General features: G+C 36.3%; 1 protein-coding gene across 8 annotated transcripts in view; it reads left to right on the forward strand.

The window, feature by feature from the left end:
- The first annotated feature begins 1,119 nt into the window (after positions 1-1,119).
- The window catches only part of ADGRG6 (adhesion G protein-coupled receptor G6), a 156,789-nt gene continuing 139,018 nt past the window's right edge, over positions 1,120-18,890 (forward strand). For 5 of the 8 annotated variants that reach the window (XM_075203570.1, XM_075203572.1, XM_075203574.1 and 2 more), the window contains exons 1-2: positions 1,122-1,869; positions 11,861-11,961. In XM_075203570.1, coding sequence (XP_075059671.1) covers positions 1,868-1,869; positions 11,861-11,961 — 103 coding nt within the window. In that variant the 5' untranslated portion in view covers positions 1,122-1,867. Of the gene's footprint in view, positions 1,870-11,860; positions 11,962-18,890 lie in introns of all 8 variants that reach the window. The other 3 variants (XM_075203568.1, XM_075203569.1, XM_075203571.1) reach the window with 2 other exon arrangements.

Consider the following 18,890-nt stretch of genomic DNA (forward strand, 5'->3'; position numbering starts at 1 on the left):
TAATCTTGTCATTGCCACTTCAAATGGGCCAACATATGACTATAAGTTGGCTGAGCTGAAATGTGCGTTAATGGAACTGCTTTACTGTGGTCTGTGATTGGCTACAAGTTGTTCTATCCCCTCCCACTTCATCTCCTGCTTGTCTGTGTGCCCCATATTTTTAAGGATAAATACAATAGGTGCTTTGAGCCTTGTAGGCAGTAGGTACCTACACATTGTGCCCAGTGTCATATTAAGTGAACAGGAACCAGTCATCAACATCATCATCAACATTTATTTATATAGCGCCAGCAAATAAGTAATCGGAAGTGCCTTGGGGTATGCTCCAAGCAAAAGAATGAGGGTCAAATTCATCACTACATTTTACCAGTTTCATCTGTAACAGGAATATTGTGTTTTGTGTGGGTGTAGTAAAACTATCTGCAATGATGTTTAATGCTGAGTAAACATACAACCCTTTACTTGACATTTAACTCGTAATTGATTGGGTGGAGCCTAAACACTTTGTAATGCAAATTTGGATCTTATTGTAAACACTAATATTTTAGGGATTTTATGGGATCTGTTTAACATTAATTCCATTGTGGTTCCATTTATGGTGAAAGGATGTGATATTTTTGAAAAAAAAAACAGTAAAACAATAATTCCAATTGTATCTTACTGCAGACATATAATTAAGGGTTTACCAATTAAAAATGTAATGAAAAACACTTACTTATGCAAGAGAAAGAATATGACCAAAGAATTAGACTGGAGAGTTCATTAAAATCTATAACTAATATTTATTTTATAATTATTTGTTACCTCTGTCAAAATAACTTTGCTAAAAATAAAACAGGGTAATGAATGCATAGAACATATTTTTGAAAGAGTGGAAAAAATGACGGTAGAAGTAAATAAAAAATCGATTTGTAGAAAAAGTTAATAGGAAATATTTTTCAGGATGTAGGCTAATAGTTAAGAAAGTACGAGAATAAGAGGATTGAAGGTGTGGTGGGCAGAGGTACGCAGTATCACAGGTCTATCTTTTAGCTGGGCTCAGTGCTGTAGCAGGGGTTACATGTTAGGGTGGGGCTGTTCTCTTAGGAAAAGTCTCAGCAGCCCTGTCTACAGACACGCTAAAAAGACAGTAAAAACAAGGGAGGCAGTTTCAGGACAATTTATGAGCTGTTGGAGGCAGTTTAAATCTGAAGTTACCAGCAGCTGATGGAGTGTACAATGACACAGAAACAAGTCAGAAAGAAGAGACAAAGTTAAAGAGGAGGAGTGTCACACTGTCCTAACTAGAGCGACTGTGGACCATAGAACAATATTTGCCAACGATCTAGTAAGCTGCTGACAATTATCCCCCCCGCTAATTGAGGGGTCTGCTCGGTGGATCTACTTTGTTTGCAACCTTTACAGAGATTGGGATCCTACAATTCACCTTTTCCATTCATTCGCCTCTACGATTTCTGCTTCTGCGTCTGACTTCATATGTGACTCAGCCCAAGACAGAAGCAGGTTTTGCTTTTGCAATCCAAGTGCTGTAATGTGAAACTGAGCTGCACTTGTTCTGAGAGCCAGCAGCGAGACAGAGAGACAGAAAGAGATGTGATCTGGAGACTGCTACATACAAACTAGCGTAGAGTCCACAGCTGGACACCACAGACACCTCTCCAGACATATCTAGGACAGCCCTGGGCACATACCACAAACCATAACTTTCTCCTGTCCGTCCACTTCACATGATTGACAGAACTTTGGATGCGACTGAAGGATTTCTAATGTAAACTGTATGTGTACAGGTTACATCGCCTTATAAGAAAAATGCAGCTCAGACACCTCCAGATTGTGGACTAAAGAGTACGAGGAAACTAACACAGCAATGTAAGTAGAAGTAGAAAAAAACAAGATTTTTTCCGAGTGTAGCTAAGCAAAAGTGTGTGTCTAATACATGTGTAGATAGGCAAACTGTCCAAGCAGCCATCCTGGGACTTGTAGTTCCACAACAGCTGAAGATTCCTAAACTTAATCAGAAAGTGTTTTAACATTTTATTTTCTTGGGGAAATAAAACCGAATCAATTCTGAAAAAGACAATTTTGTACATTTTTTGATTTCATATGTACAGATGTACTATTAATTTATAGAAAAATGTTGATATACGTCGATTAGATTATGAATTGAATGGTATCTTGGTTCAAACTTGAATGCCCCTGGGGTTATAAGAACTAGTACTTGAGAAACTTCTAGGCAAAGACTATTCGTTTTGTCATACATGCAAAGGCTTGTGCTGGTGTTGTAAAACACGTTTTGTAGTTGTTGAATCTGGGAATCTACTGCAAGCTTTTTTAAGCATCAGGTAGTAAATTAACCTTATTAAAAAAAAACTCCATAATTGTTGTCATCCTGGCTTCTATATATAGGATCTAGATCAAATATTGACATGTTTTTCGGTCTGGGCTTAGGTAGGAATTATTCTTGGATGCTGCAGCGAATGAGGCATTCATAGATCGTCCTATGTTAATTGCTAGTAGATGAAACGCGCAGAATGTTCATGGAAAATTAGACTTTAGGTTTAAGGTATCTGATGGGAAAGCTGATATTAATAGTAAGTGTAGCGGAACAGTTTTTGTTTGATGCTTTACATAAATTGAGCCTTTGTTTTTCTAGTGCACAAAACATTATCTAAAACAACTGTACTAGATTTCAGGTGTGAAGTCAGGTCAATGAGATTTATATTGGAAAGAACAAGTTGTCAACTTTGTGGATAGCAGTCAATAAGTCTAAGTTGTCCAGATATTATTCCAGTTATTTGCCCATCAGCAGCTTTCATATATTATTTATGTAAATATATAGAACACTCCGTTACAGTACTCGGTGTCCATCAGAACTGGCAGAGCCATTTCCCAAGAGGCTAAGAGGTTCTGCGCCAGCTGTGGAATTTAAAATGGTTGTCATTTATGATTAATATTCCAAAGATCTTAACTTATTACTAAATAATCACAATTTTAACCCCATTCATCCTACTTAGTTCAGTTTTACCTGCAATGGAGCACATTTGTGTGTTTTGTGTTACTGTACTGTAATAATAACATATTAAGTTTCTTCTGTGACTGGATCCTAAAACGGTATCATAATCGTTTATTTGGAATTCTGGCATAATAGACGACCTGAGACATTATTGGCGAGACAGTTAATAAATGACTAATCTATTAACATGACCATTTTTCTCCTCGACCTATATCATATTGTTCAATTATGTATTGTGCAATGTGTGTGCTGTACATTGCAAATCAATTAGTGATCAACTACATAAAACTAATTGTAATGTCATGTGACCGATGACGCAGAGTTATTTGCTTCAGTGCCGCTTTAATGAGTGATTTTGGAACACGGACTATAGATAAGACAAGTCATGTTATGAATTATTATTTTGTGATACTTTTTAAATCAGTATCAAACCAACATATGAATAAAAGCAAGAACTGAAATTAATTTAAACAACAGTTAACTAAAATCAAAGTAATAGGGTAAGAGTAGTAATTGGTTAAGATGCTCATGTCTATGTGAAACATACTGTATTCTTTTTAATCACCAGAAGTTATCAAAATCTACTTGCCAAATCTCAACGATGTGTTCTTATTCCATTTAAAATAATGGTACCAGTTATGCTAAAAACAATAATTAGTCCTAATATGCAGATGAAGGGAACATATGCCAGTTATTAATTATTTAATTACTTCTTGAAAAGAAATAAACAATTACATGTTAAATTGTTTGTAGTGTTCTCTATGTTGGCAGCAAAACTTTTCTTTTGTGTCAATGCTTGTATATTTTCTATGCTACATTAATATAGATTTGATACTAAGAGCGCTGTTGTTTCCTTACTGTGTGTTAAGTTACCAACCACAAATCTGACTTATTGATGGCTTATGTAGCCTGATAACATGCCAACTTGTATCATTAGCTGTATCACCTTATTTATAATCTCTCATTTCTTTGGGAAGCACTCTCAGTTTTGTGGTTTAACAAGAGCTTTCGTTAGCATAGGTACTAAAACACATTTTTTAAATATAAACTGTACACATTGCCAAATATCATTCTCTCCTAAAACAATTTGCACCTACATAGGATCAACATTTTTCATCTCATGATTTGCAGCTGAATAAAATATTAATTTAAGACATGTGAAAAACATAAAATAAAATTAGTATATTAACTTGCATAGCTGACTACACAACATTCAGGTCAATAGACTGACTTTGTTTAGTTTTTTATATTTAAAATAGATTGACACCATGGTGCGAAACGAAAGATTGTATTGTCTACAGTATTCTATAGCCACATTCCTAGCACTTCATTCTCGTCAATGGAGGAAATAGACGTATTGAATTGTTTCACACCCATTATAGAAATCAGGTTTGAGGAAGCTTGTTCCATGAAGCTCAACTATTGTTAGATACCCTAATGGCTAAAATTTGTATTGAGTTTCTATCTATCAAAATAGTGTCTTTTCCCCAACCTTATACCTTATTAGCTAGCTACTTCACTAGAATTAAACTTTTTTCTTTATTTCTCCATTATTATAATTTGCTCTGAATACATAACAGAATGTGCTCAGGGCTGGGAACAGTGTCAGACAGAACAGAAAGCTGCCTTGGGTGATACAAGACTTAGGAGCACAAGTTCGCCCCTAAATATATATGTCTCTGCTTTGGATTATAACCTCAATGTGAAATTGTTGCTTAATCCCCCATCAACAAGGATAATTCCCCACTTTTTCTTAGAAAAATGTAAAATGTAATTACAACAGCTTTGCTATGCTGCGGCCATATGACTATGCCATGCTTATTTGTAGGCCTTTACGGATGGGCATGCTTTGGTAAGTTTAACTCGGGTGCCTGAATATGCTATTAACTGTACATAAAAACACATTTTCTCCAATATAAGTCAATTAAAAACGTAATTCTATTACAAATGATGCACTTCTATAACTGGCATTGGTACTTCTAATTAAACACACATGGGGTCAGTTATAATGGACTAGTGCTTGTGTGGACATCACTTCTTGAGTTTCACGATCACTTTTGTGCATATGCATGTACACCCTTCAAGAGTGTCATGTTTACATTCCAAGCCAGGCACAAAATGTTAAATTCTGGCTCAATGGTACCCTTTGTCACAGATGATAAAAGCACATATATTTGTCAATAATTTGAGTTGAGATTGCAATACATTGCGAGTCCTACACAGGCATTACCCATAAAGTGTAAGAGCAAAGATGTAAATTTATGTATAGCATCTATGTTCTCCAACGTGACTCTCATCTGGTTAAAGTAATTAGATTTCACCCTCATTTTAGTTAAGTCCACCTCAATACTAATTATATAAATGAAGATTTTTGCACTTTGAGGAAGCTCTGAAACCCTGTGTTCATAAAGGGAATGGTTTCTCCAATCAACTCAAGTCACTCTATATTTAACGAACTTTATCATTGACATTGGTACGTATATGATAGTTTGGCCCTATATCTAGCAGAAGTGTATGTGAATGTGCAAAACCGCTATCTTGGCCCATGATACCAGACTGAATGACAACCCAAACATAGTATTCAATGTTGTTTGTGTCAAAGTGTTTGTGCACATTGATGTAATACAGAATCTGGAACTGATACATTATTAAAAAGACTGAAGGAATTTTTATAACTAAAAATTCTAACCGAACAAAGATAGAGTCATATCTATGGACAATGTCTGTATATATCTGGAATTGCAATGATCCTGTGGGATTATAGACACATAGCTAAAGAATATCTGTGATTATAGCTAAAACTGTGTAATCCTGTCATCTACAAAAAAGAGCAAAAATAAATCCTATGTGCAAGTTACAACAAAGATACCATGTTTTGTCTTCCCATTTCCCTTGACCCAACATATGCCTCAGCTTCTACATCAGAATCAGTCTGGATGATTGAACATGGGAAATTTGGCTTTGATCAACTTTTGCAAGTGATATATTGATTTTCTGTTTGTACTCTGCTATGGATGACAGTAATACTTTATTTGTTCAGATACAATCATTGTTGTCTTACAAAACTATGGAATGGATACTTAAGAAATGTTTTCTACTGAGATTAAGTTGCTGGACCATAGAATCCTTTGTATTTCGCTTTGTGTATTGTCTTATTCTAGTAAGCTCCACCAAACGTACATTTATATGTTGAATGGAATTATCGTTTAATACTTTGTTCTCTTTTCTTATGATTTGCAATTGCTGACAGTTACAAACATGTTGTTGTATAGCTTTACATATGCAAATATATCCTTACTTTCAACTTGGTTCACGTAGGCAGATACAATGAAATAATAAATATGATCTTTCTTATTGAGGTGAGGTATGAGGTAATGTACAAATATATAACTGAACAGGACTAAGGGGATAATGGGGTTGATTTATTTGAATGTCATATTTAAGGAGCTTTGTATATTAAATATATTTGTTTATGTGTGCCAGATCACGGTGCCCTGGCTTTTATTCATTGGAAGTGTAAATGTCACTGCCGAGCAGATATCAAAATCGAAGCCTTTAGTTATTATTTGAACTTATGTAACTTACAGGTGTAGGCTAAATACTGTGTGCAGTAGAGAAATGTACAGTATTTTGAGAATATCTTACTTTCATTTATTATGGTGACCTTTTTTTGGGCTCAATAGACCTATGCCAATGCACATGACAATTTGGGTTGCTCCATGTTTGTTCCCTGGAAAGCTTTGTCTAGTTGTCTACACTAATTTACATTCCTTTTAAAAAAAACATCAAACACTCACTTCAACCATCACCAAAACAACACACTACTCAATTTATCTCTAAACATAAAGTAATTTGGTTCATCATTTTGGTTAAAATCAACCAAATTGGCTAGGCACAGCCACACACATGGGCTCTTATAAGGCGTCAATGATCATTGTAGATGATCACATTTTTATATTTCATGTCATGACTTACAAACAATCTGATCTGTCCATTTAGGTCATTTACTTATATGGTGAAATTGGACCACATGTCCAGTTAATCTGAAGCCAGGCAAAACCAGTAGTTTGCCATGTATATACATTTATTTTATCGATAGTCCTGCTCATTTAAGCAATGCTACCCACATCAAATGTATGTGTATTGTGTAATGTGAGCTACAAAAAGAGGTTCTACCATAACAAGAAAAAAAAGACTGTTTTAGTGATTCTTGTTTTCTGCTTCAATTGTTGAAGTACCATATATACTACATGACCAAAGGTATGTTAACACCCCTTCTAATTAGTGTGTTTGGCCATTTCAGTCACATTCGTTGCTAACAGGCACATAGAGTCAAGCATACAGCCATGCAAATTCCATAGTCATTTGCAGAAGAGCTCAGTGACTTTCAACATGGCACTGGCATAATGTGCCACATTTCCAAGAAATTAGTTAATCAAATTTTTGTCCTGCTCCGGCAACTGTACGTTCTGTTGTTGTGAAGTGGAAACATCTATGAGCAACAACAGCTCAGTTAAAAAGAGGTAAGCCCACCAGCATACAGAATGAGAGTGCAGAGTGCTGAAGCGCGTAGCGTGTACAAATCCTCTGTCTTTGGTTGCAACACTCACTTCCGCGTTCCAAACTTCCTCTGGAAGCAACTTCATGACTGGAACTGTTTGTCATGAGATTCATGGATTGGGTTTCCATGACTGAGTCAAACACAAGCACACCACCATTGGACTCTGGACCTTTGAAATGCATTCTTTGGAGTGACAAATCACGTTTCACATTTCTGTTAGTCTGAAGGATGAATCTGGGTTAAGTAGATGCCAGGAAAACGCTTCCTACCTGAATGTGCACTGCCAAATATAAATTTTGGTGGAGGAGGAGTAATGGTCTGGGGCTGCTTTTCATGGTTTGACCTGGGTCCATTCGTTTCAGTGAAGGGAAATCATAAAGCTACAGCATACAATTGACTTTGTGGCAATAGATTGGGGTTGGCCCTTTCCTGTTTTAGTGTGACAATGTCCAGGTGCACAGCCAGGTCTATCAAAAATGATTTCCTGAGTTTGGTGTTTCAAGAACTTGACTGGCCTGCACAAAGCTCTGATGTCTACCTCATTGGAAAGCTTTGGGATGAACTGGAATACCAACTGAGTGTTAGGCTATTTCACCAAACATCTAGTACCTGACCTCAATAATGCTCTTTTGGCTGAATGGATGCAAATTCCGGCAGCCATGTTTCAAAATCTATTAGAAAGCTTTCCCATAAGAGTAGAGGCTGCTATCCAGCATAAGGGTGGGGGACACCAACCCCATATTAATGGCCATGGTTTTGGAGTGAGATGTTCAAAAAGCACATATGAATGTGATGTTCAGACTTCCACATAACTCTACTCATGTATTATGTATTCACTAACTGCTCAAATTACTTATTTACTAGTTGTTTCTTATATCCACCATACTTGTTTATACAACTCTGTAAGGGTTGTTCATCTGTAGATCCCTACCTCCTTCAGTTTACAAGAATCTGTCCAAGTTTACAATTAGCTCATTTTGGGATTCAAGCCAGGATCTTCAACAAGCACCTTGATGTTGTTGCTGTCAAATTTGATTGAGTATGCTACATCACAAAACAACAGCTTATATTTTTGCCATGTTCATTACAACAGTGAGAGATTTTGTAATAACAGAACAAGTCTACTGTGATCTTGAGCCTTTCCATGATAACAGTTTATTTCTCTTTTTTATTCTAATGCTCTATTTGTCTAGGTGTTGCATTTACTTCTGCACAGAATGCAAATTTAAACAAATTGTGTGATTTACAGACATTTTCCAGTTGGGCAATATGTTGGTTAAAAGGAACACCTGGAAGGACAGATGTTTGGCTGTTTTGTTAGATATATTTATGTTGTGTTACTTGTCTCTTCTGTCCCTTAGCCCAGAGAAATAACCTACATGAGAGTCCTACCCACAATGTTTGCATCCCCTCTAGGATTCAGAGTAAACTCAAGAGCTTCAGGGTCTGGCAGGAGTTACCACTTTGAATGGATTTAGTAATTTAGGTTTGATGAAGTGGTGTTTTGAAGTGCACTATGTTCAGGACTTTTTCAGACCACTGCCTGTTGATTTTTAGGAAGTTGTACAAAAACATGAAATTCTGCTTTATAAAAATATATAGTCTGAGAATGACTTGAGTTTAACACAACATTCAAAACTGTCAGCTGGATTGGCACAGCTAGAGACTGGGGATGTATGACTCTTTTCATGGATGGTTCACAGTTGTAGCCGTGCCACATAACTGAATAGCAAGTACTGTTTGCTGCCTCTGTATCTATTATATCTTGCGTCACAAGAGCGAGTGCCAACCATACGATAGAAAGATGCATTAGCTGCCTAATCTGCTTTGGCATTTGGCAGTACTGTCTTGCAAGCAAATAAAGGAGGGTTTCATTTCAGGGAAGTTGCATTTTTTACAGTGTAAGTTGATAGTATGACTACTTATGTGTGTTACTCTATAACCTGTTTGCATTGAGGAAATAAGTAACAAAACAAACAACAAACTGCTTCACTTTATAGACAAGCAATATGCATTTCACTTTTAACCTTAAAGAAACTGGGTCAGATCCCTTTATGTACTCAAGCACAACAATGAAATTGTGAGCAGGACTCTCCCTACCTTCTTTATTTTCATGTATGTATTCATTTTGTCTAACACGAACCAACACTGCGGAGTACTGTTGCCCCTAACATATTAGGAAGAAAAGTCTACTGTGCTGTTTGTGACATGAACAGAAAAAAGCTCAGTGTTTCCAGCAAGTAGTTGTTTGTTTCTGTCTTCTGCCGGGTGTCAGTATCACAGTTTTTTTTATTAGTATTTGTGTATTTTGTCCCTTTCAAAAACTAGCTGTAATATCATCTGAAATACATAAAGGGGCCTATTTATCAAAGTAACCCCCCCTTGAAAATCAAGTGTTTTCGGGGATTTACCGGTGAATCAGTATGTATTGTTGCAGCATCGCAGCAGATATCTCAGATATCTGCTGCTTTGCATCTATTAGCGTTTTTCTGAGCACTCCCCATAACAATGTATGGGGAGTGATCAGTATCGCTATGTATGAAAGTGTGGCCATTGAAAAGTTTCTCATTTTCTCATACGTGTTAATGTACATCATCTGAAGCTGGCGTACATTAACATATCTGAAAAGTTTCGCAGCTGTCAGCTCTGGTCTGAAGAGCAGAGCTGGACAGCGCATGTGTCGAGGGATCATGTGATCCCTCCCTGTTGCTTATCATACCTTGTCCCTTCCAAGATGTTAGCGCGCATGCACCAAATTTTCGGTTGGCGCATGCGCACAAACAAAAAAAAGAAAAAAAAAAAGAGGCTTCAAAATTGAGAAGAGACTGCGATGATCAGGTGAGTCACTTCTCAGGGACAGCAGGTTATCGGCACTGCTGTCCCTGAGAAGTTTTTTTAATACATTGCCGTTACTTTTCAATCCTTATCAAGGAGATAAGGATTGAAAAGCATCAAGTGAAAAAACCGAAGGGGCATAAATAGACCCCATAGTATCATGAATATATTAAATATGTTATGTTAAAAGGCTACAACACTAAAAATACAAGTAGTCATAGATGGAGCAAATAGTAGCATTTCTAAATGTATGCATAGAAGTTATCAAGAATTTTCTCAGAATGAAGGCTAGTTGGGACCAAATTGTGATTGCATGGGAAACGTGCAATTGTAGCAGATCCAGCAGCGCGATCCGGGTGCCAAGCTCCTGCATTTATGTCCAATTTGGCTACAGGCAAGTTGATCCTTTGCTGCACAGTTAGTGCATTTGGATGATGACCACACACACACCATCAAATAGTTGTATGACTGCATATTCTGTCCAAAAATACAATGTTTGAAAGATTCTACAGATATATATTTGAATGTATTATAATTTCTTTTTAGGAACTTATGTGTTTTTGGCTTAATAATCTTTTAAATGTTAAAGTTGAAATAAGCATTAAAGCTAAACTACATTGTTCAGTGTTAACAGACATTCTTCTTTAACTCTGCTAAAAGTTAAAGCATTGCCTCACCACTCTAGTACAGACAGATGTTGCTCTTCTGAAATCTTTAGGTCAGTGTCCTGATGGGATCTGAAGCAGGTCGAAAAGTTGAGAGTTCAATCATATTACTAACCCACCAAATTTTCCAAAGCAAGTCTGCAAATCTGTCACTCACACTATCCCTGCTCTGTTAGAGAATCATCTTTCTTGTAACATGATTATTAAATCTAAACAATCTAATTATTTAATATATACTATTCAGCTCAGTAATACACAGACTCAGACATATGTCACTGAGAAGTAGTTGCTTTACAGGTTCTTTAAATATGTTAATATTTAAAGGTTTTATTTCAGTAATAAAATATATTTGTTCAAAATGCTACATGTGGGTTTAAATATATTTGTCAGTTTTTGTATGTGAAGATGTGAAGTAAGAAAAATATATGTAAAAAATAAGAGGTAATATGTTTGTCCTGTATGTTAGTTTCAATAGTAATCTGTGGTTCAGAAAAAGTTATGTAAAAGTAATGATCACAGAACACATTTACTAAAAAATATGCAACATAGTATCTTCTGGTGTCATTAAATTAAATAACAGTTGCACATCTAGTTGCCTTCATAAACAGTGGGTGCAGTACAAATGTCACCTTCAGCAATATGAATAGCATCACAGATGTGAGCACATTTGAGTGAGCAGTAGCTGTCAGAATGTTAATACTTCATAAACACTTCATTAAGCAAAGAAGAGATGTCCGATTCTTGTGAGAGAAATGTCCTATAAATGGTCTCTTTCTTATTTCACAGGACGCCCCTCTTAAATGGAATGTGGTGTGATCACTGGAAAAGGAAGATGCGGCATATGTTGTATTTTATTGCTGTTTATGTTGCTTGCTTTCAACATACTGGTAAGTCTATCTGGAATTCAAATGTAAAGTTTTGGCTTTCTTTATATTTGTGTTGGTATGTTTGAAAGACAAGAGCGCTAGCTTGAAAATGCTTAGAGAACCTAGTTGGTTTTCAATTGCAAACCAGTTGCTAAGCCTCACGGGAACAAGCTCGTTCATCTGCATGGTGATAGTTAATTACTAAGTAAGATAAATGTAGATTAGCTGATTTTCTAGAAAACAATTATTTATGCCACTGACTTCACTAACTAGTATATTGTAGAATTAGAACAGGGTTTTTAAAAGAGATATTCAAAATTGTTTTAAGTGGTTCATGAGCCAGTTTGTTAAACTGGTTCTCAAGTTAGAAAGTTGCAATAAATTCTACACGTTTCGGTGGCTAAAGTTATAGCTCAATGTAAGCAAGGTGAACAAGTTGTAGCTTAAATTACTTATATTTTATATGGTATGTTTAACAAATTCGAATGGCTAATTCATACCATGAACTTAAATGTAATGCATACTTGCCTACCTTGGAGATCTCCCATTTGGGAGGGAACACCTCCATGCTGAGTCCTGGGGGCATGACCAGGTGAATCGCATCTTTAGGCCCCAACCCTCTGCTTCACCATACCAATCTTGTCCTATTACAGCAGGGGGAGGGTCCAGGATGACACAATTAGCCCCGCCCCAACCCACTTCACCAACAAAGAGGGCAGGATGCGGGAGGTTTCCCTGCTCTCACGGGAGTCTGGGAGAACTCCCATAAATTTGGGAGTCTCCCAGACATTCCGGGAGAGTAGGCAGCTATGATTTAATGTAACAACTTATCATTTATAAAATGCACATCATGGTGGTTGAACAAAAATGAAATTTGATATTGAGTCTACCAAAGGTTTTATTAGTTTCAGGAGCTGTAATTGTTTTAAGCAGTTAAATTAACTGAATAATTTTAGAAGTTACTTTTGTGTTGCACTAAATTTATCTAAGAACTTCTGCTCCATATCCCCAGCATGTAACTCATACTGCGATTCCCATGAAAAAACAAAACAAACATGGACAGCAGTGCTTGGAGTATTGCAGAAGTTATAGGAGTTGTGGGTTTAAGTTTCTTTCTGTAAAATTAATTTAATTCTACCCATGCACCTTATCATTTTTGTGCCTGATTTAATTTTAGAACTTTTTATTAATGAATACAGCTGTCTTAATTATTTGTAAACAATTATAATAAAGACAAGGAAGACAGCGCTAGGTTGTCCATATAAATTATGTGTAATCTATGTTTCATTTGTGGTTTTCTCACTTTTCCTTATGTTTTTTTTTTACTTTATTTGATATAATATGATTTTGTTAAACGCATTTGAACAGGGGAACACTGAACCATTTAGGAGGAGCTGCATATCAGAGCGGTCTATACTACTCCAGAGGTTTTGAAATTTACATATATTTTTTTAATACATTTTTTGGGAATCTATGCTTTGAAAGATAACAGATTACTTCTTTTTACTTATAAGGAACGTAATTAATATATGATAGCCAGATCATGTGATTACTTTTTCTGAATTAATTGGTTCTGGCATATACAAATTCAGTGAAAATCGCTAATTACAATTGATTAGTGCTGTAGAGTTACCTTCATTGTTGAATTGTTGAATAAATGAGTTCCTTTTTAAAGTTTTTTTAAAGAGTATTTGGCACTGTTTCCATTGATCAGTGTGTTTTTACAAAGTTGTTGATCATGGTAATTAAGGATATGATATACAGGGAGGCTTCAGTCAGCCAATGTTTATTCCTCTGAAGAAGTTAGCTCCATAGTGAAACGCGTTAGTTGTAAGGAAGCGTTTAATTTTTACATGCTGATTCTACAATATCGTCATGCAGAGAGGTTCCCATTCCTATCACCTATCACATAAGAGGTGGTTCGCACTTAAGGATTAGAAAAATACTGATACAATGTATGAAGCAGAATCTCATTTTCAAGTTCTCATTTATGTAAAAGTTCTTTTACCCTGGATGTGACTTTTGTTTTATATTTTCACCTACACAGAGCTATTCCATCAGTATTGGGTTGTACCAACTGGCCATTAATATATGCTTATGCGTGAATTTTGATCTGTCAAGGATGTCTTTATTTTCTTGGGACTCGAGTTCTGTAAGGACTGTGAAGATACTGTAGCACCTGTGTGCATCAAGTCATTTAGCACGTGAAATTTAATCTGATTGAAGCACATTGAAAGAGACCAGATTGTGTGAACAGATATTTACATAGGTCTCTTGGTGTTCAGGATTTGACTATATTTGCAGCTCCAGAGACTAAATTTAACCATTGGAACATTTTTTCCTTATATCTGGCACTTGTTAAATATGCTCGATTGATATTTTATTGAAATATGCACAGAAAACTGTTTGAGATATTTAGTCTATATCTATTATTATTATGAGACTATATTTGCATTGCATCTTCTTTTGTTCCATATTTGTAATGTGATTATATTATCATTAATCTTTATATGCTTAACTCAGAGGCGAATGGGAACTTAAAATGGCCCTGGAGAGAAAATGTGAAAGTGGCCTCATATAGGCTGGACCAAGTGAACTGTAGGTAGGGCAAATACAAAAGTAGGTGGTGTTAGTATGTGATTATCCATAGCCACATTAGTGCTAGCAGAGACCAATGTAACAGGCAATGGTATACACCCATATACAAGGCAAAAAGTTTAGAGACCTATATATAAGGCAAGTATTTTAGGAACCTATATACAAAGCAATCATTTGATATTTAATATAGGAAGCATTCCAGAGACTAATATACAATACAGAGATCATCCCAGAGATTAATATGTAATACAAAGAGAATCCCAGAGACATATACAATACAGAGAGCATGCCAATGACCACTATACCATACATAGATCATCCCAGTGATAGTCATACAATACAGAGAGCATGTCAGTTAATGTCATACAATACAGAAGCATCCAAGTTTCCCCCCATACAATACACATTACATATATACCAGGTAAGAGGTCAGTGACTAAGATGTCAGTATAATCATGTATAAACTGAGCGGGATCTCAGTCACTGAGATGTGTATAGGTGTCGTACTGATTAGAGTACTGCATGTAGACATCACCCATACTTGAGGCCCAGACAGTGCAGATGCTGACATCCTTGTCGGCTGGTCTTAACCTCTTCTCCTTAAGGCCCAGCTGCACAGTGGTGACGGTGGCAGCCTCATTATTATTGAGGGCCAGTCTGTTGCTTTAGGTGTTGGTGTGAGCTACCTCCCCATGGAAGGATTCCCCATTCTTTGCTGCCTGACAGAAGGAGGAAGAGGAGTTTCCTGCCTGCCAGTGCCAGTGTAGTGGCTGCTGCCTGAGGCACAGAGAGATGCTCAACTAGTGGAGGAAAAGGGAACAAAGGTCGGAGTTTCCTTGTGGTGTGTGCCCATTGTTTGTGGCTGGCGTAAGGAAGAAGGACACAAGAGAGATGTCTTTGTGCCACTTTCTTCCCGGGATCTTCACCAGAGCCAAGCAGTGGTCAGTCAGGCATAGCTGGTCAAACCCAGAGAAATGGATCAAGCACCCAACCAACCTTTTCCACATAGCTGCTAGCCTTTCCCATTTTATCTAGGAGTCAGTATTTAATTCCGTTCTTGCTAAACATTTCTCATATGAATGGATCTGGCTTTAATTAAAGAAATAAGGTTAAAAATATTAACATCAGTTATTCAAATCCAAGTTAATCCAGTGGGAAAAAAGCCTTGAGAAAATTCAGCATAAGAATCAGGATCATAACATAAGACAATTTAAAAATTAAAAAAATGTTATTGCAAAAATACATTTTAAAGTTCAAATGTTTCCATATTTACACAGTATGTAAAACTAGACTTTGAGGGTAAAAAAGCATGATGTACAAATGTCACACAATATGTAACTTGGGACAAAAGCGCATTTTAGCATTCCCATGAAAACTCACCACAACAACATGTGACATGAAAGTAGAACACTAGGAGAAGGAAATCCTGTCTTTGATAGCTTACATTCAGGAATGAAAAGGACTTCCAGATATCTGGTTACTTTCACCTTAGATAAAGTATATCTCAAGTTAGCTACACATCAGCTATAAATATTAATTGTTTGAGAACGGATATGATTGACATAAAACCAAAGCCTTTGGCATTCACTTACAAGTGGACGTGCTATATTGATATTTTTTTAAATAGAGGGGTGTGACAATAGGAAGGGGAACATTGCATTGACCAAACCAAATGTAAATATAGTGGGTTTTTTTGTTGTCTGTGACAGCAGAAGACAAAGCTGATCTTGGATTACAAGACCTAGTAAAAAAGGAAAAAAATAATCCATTATTTACAAAATTTATATAAAAGACCTAAGATATAGACTTAAATTGTATGTTCTGTTTTATACATTTTTATTTTGATAATTTCCCTTAAAATCTAACTAAAATTTTATATGTGTGGAATGAAGACTTATTTACGGATGGTCACTGCAAATGCTGTTTTGTGATGTAATGTTTCTTATGAGTGAGTGTTGTGATTTGTGGATCAAGGTGCAGCATTTGTTTGCATCTTCAAATGGGAGTAGTTTGCCAGCTCAGGGGCATTCTTTGCTAAATGTGGATTATTTGCATGAACACATCTACTTTTGCACTCACATGCAAAAACAAGATTTTGTTTTCAGAATTGATTCTGAAAACACATAGGGCCTCATTCATGTTCTGATGCAGCCTGTACGCAACTTGCGTTTAACAAAGGAGCATGGAACGTCAGTGTATGTCCGACCATATTCAAATCCAAGCAGATCTCAAGATACGCTTCAATTTAAAACTAAGTGTAAGCACTCTCTGCCTCAACATTAATTGCCATATGTTAACAGACAGAACACAGTGCATGGTACGTACATGCATTAGTGCAATATAAAGTCCCAGTAAAAAAATTCTGTAAAATAAATTGACAATTCATAATATTACAATCATTAATAAAAATGTGTTTTAAAAATGTGTTTTTTTTTACATTAAATGCATAAATCAGGATGTCCTTAATGTATACTGTACATACTATGCATTTGCATATAAATGTTCTTTGCTATCGAGTGGCACACATACATGTAGTTTTTAATTCATAGACGATGTTGTGACAGTCATCACTATCAGTCGGCACTTGATACACCGTCCCTGTAGCTGGTGCCAATGATACGGCTAAAAACCCATATTTTGGAGAAACCCTTGACTTGAATCGTCCGCATCTGAATTGGCATGCCCTTACTGTATATTGCCTACTTTCTACTACAGATACTCATGCTCGGTTTCCCGAGAACCGAATATACCCGAAGTTAGCAGGTCCGAGTACCACTTCGTGCTTTATCGGATTTGAAAATGAGGCAAAAATTCATTGTTACGTGTCATTGCTCTGTTGCTTACCATACAGCCAGGTCGCTGCAGTATTTGTCCGAAAGTGTATGAAAATAATATTGTGATCTGTGAGGTGGTCAAAACTGACTGCAAATGACTTGAAATTAGTGTTATTGAGGTTAATAATAATGTAGGAACAAAAAAAAGGGCAAAATTATATGATTTTAGCATATTTTAGGATTTTTTGCTATAGGCAACATCTCCACTTTTCAAATGCGTCGGAAAACTCTCTGCTTAATACATTTACCCCCAGGTGTCCAAGATGAGACAGAGGGGCTCCCTGGCTGTGACCAACTCTTAGTATTTACTATTTAATCACTTAATTGTTGTTTGTTTTTATTGCTAATAAGTTTCTTATAGTCACTTATTAAATCACAGGTATTATTTGAACATACATTCCACTGGGAACACATACATATACCCACAAATGCATACACATACACAGGTCATAGGCACAAGAAAAGTTTGTTAACATTTGTTTTGATTATGAATACCTTCACTATTACGTTTGCTATAATACAGCAGATATTATACTCCTTTATAAAATAGGCTCACATAATAATCACAATATGTGTACAATATTTACACAATCAATGAAGATATCACTCATCAGTTTGAATTCACAATTGACCAATCAGAAGTGGCTAGCTAGTGCTGGCAACCATCGTCTCCCTAAATGTGTATTGTACCTGCCCTCTAGCAGGTGCAAAAGATACAAATTCTGACAGGTGTATACGAGTCTTCATGCTGGTCTGCGCCGTGAACACGATGTGCGTGGCCTATATAGTTAGAGAGCCTCTTCCCCCCTTTTTTCTCCTTTCCAGTCATAAGGAGGCGCATGGGTCAGATGTGCTGAAGTCTGCATGAACACAATGTGCGTACACTCTGTCTGTTGGCATGGGTTGTGCAAATTTTCCCTACGCAGCCGGTGTACGTTTAACTCAGCAAGAGGCCTGGTGTATGCTGTGTGAATAGGTACATGCACACACATTGTGTCAAGCATTGGATATATGCATGTCAAGGAGTGGCATCCTATGTCTAAGTATCCGTGTCAGTATCAAAATGATTCATGTTCTCATGGAATCCATGTACACCAGGAAATAAGCACAGTGATTCAAGCTCAGAGAATTGTATAGAAATTCTGAACTTCAAGCTGGCACTGCAGATAAAATGACATTGTAATACTCAGAAAGCCTGACTGCATAAATATAATTCTACAAAAGAATTAACAACGAGACTGAATGGGAGTTAAGTAAGAATTACAAATTAGTTAGTTACTGTATAACATCTAACTCTGTATCCAAAACAATCTCATTTTATTATTGCATTTATACTGTGAGATAATTACCACAACAGAAGATATACTTCAGTAAATTGATGGATACAAACTAAATAAAGTGCATCCACACAGTTAAATTTTCTAGTTTAATCCAGCAATCATCATCATCATCATTATATATTTATATAGCGCCAGCAAATTCCTTAGCCCTTTACAATTGGGGACAAATATAGTAATA

The sequence above is a fragment of the Mixophyes fleayi genome, chromosome 3 (genome assembly GCF_038048845.1).
Source record: "Mixophyes fleayi isolate aMixFle1 chromosome 3, aMixFle1.hap1, whole genome shotgun sequence".
NCBI classification, from domain to species: domain Eukaryota; kingdom Metazoa; phylum Chordata; class Amphibia; order Anura; family Limnodynastidae; genus Mixophyes; species Mixophyes fleayi.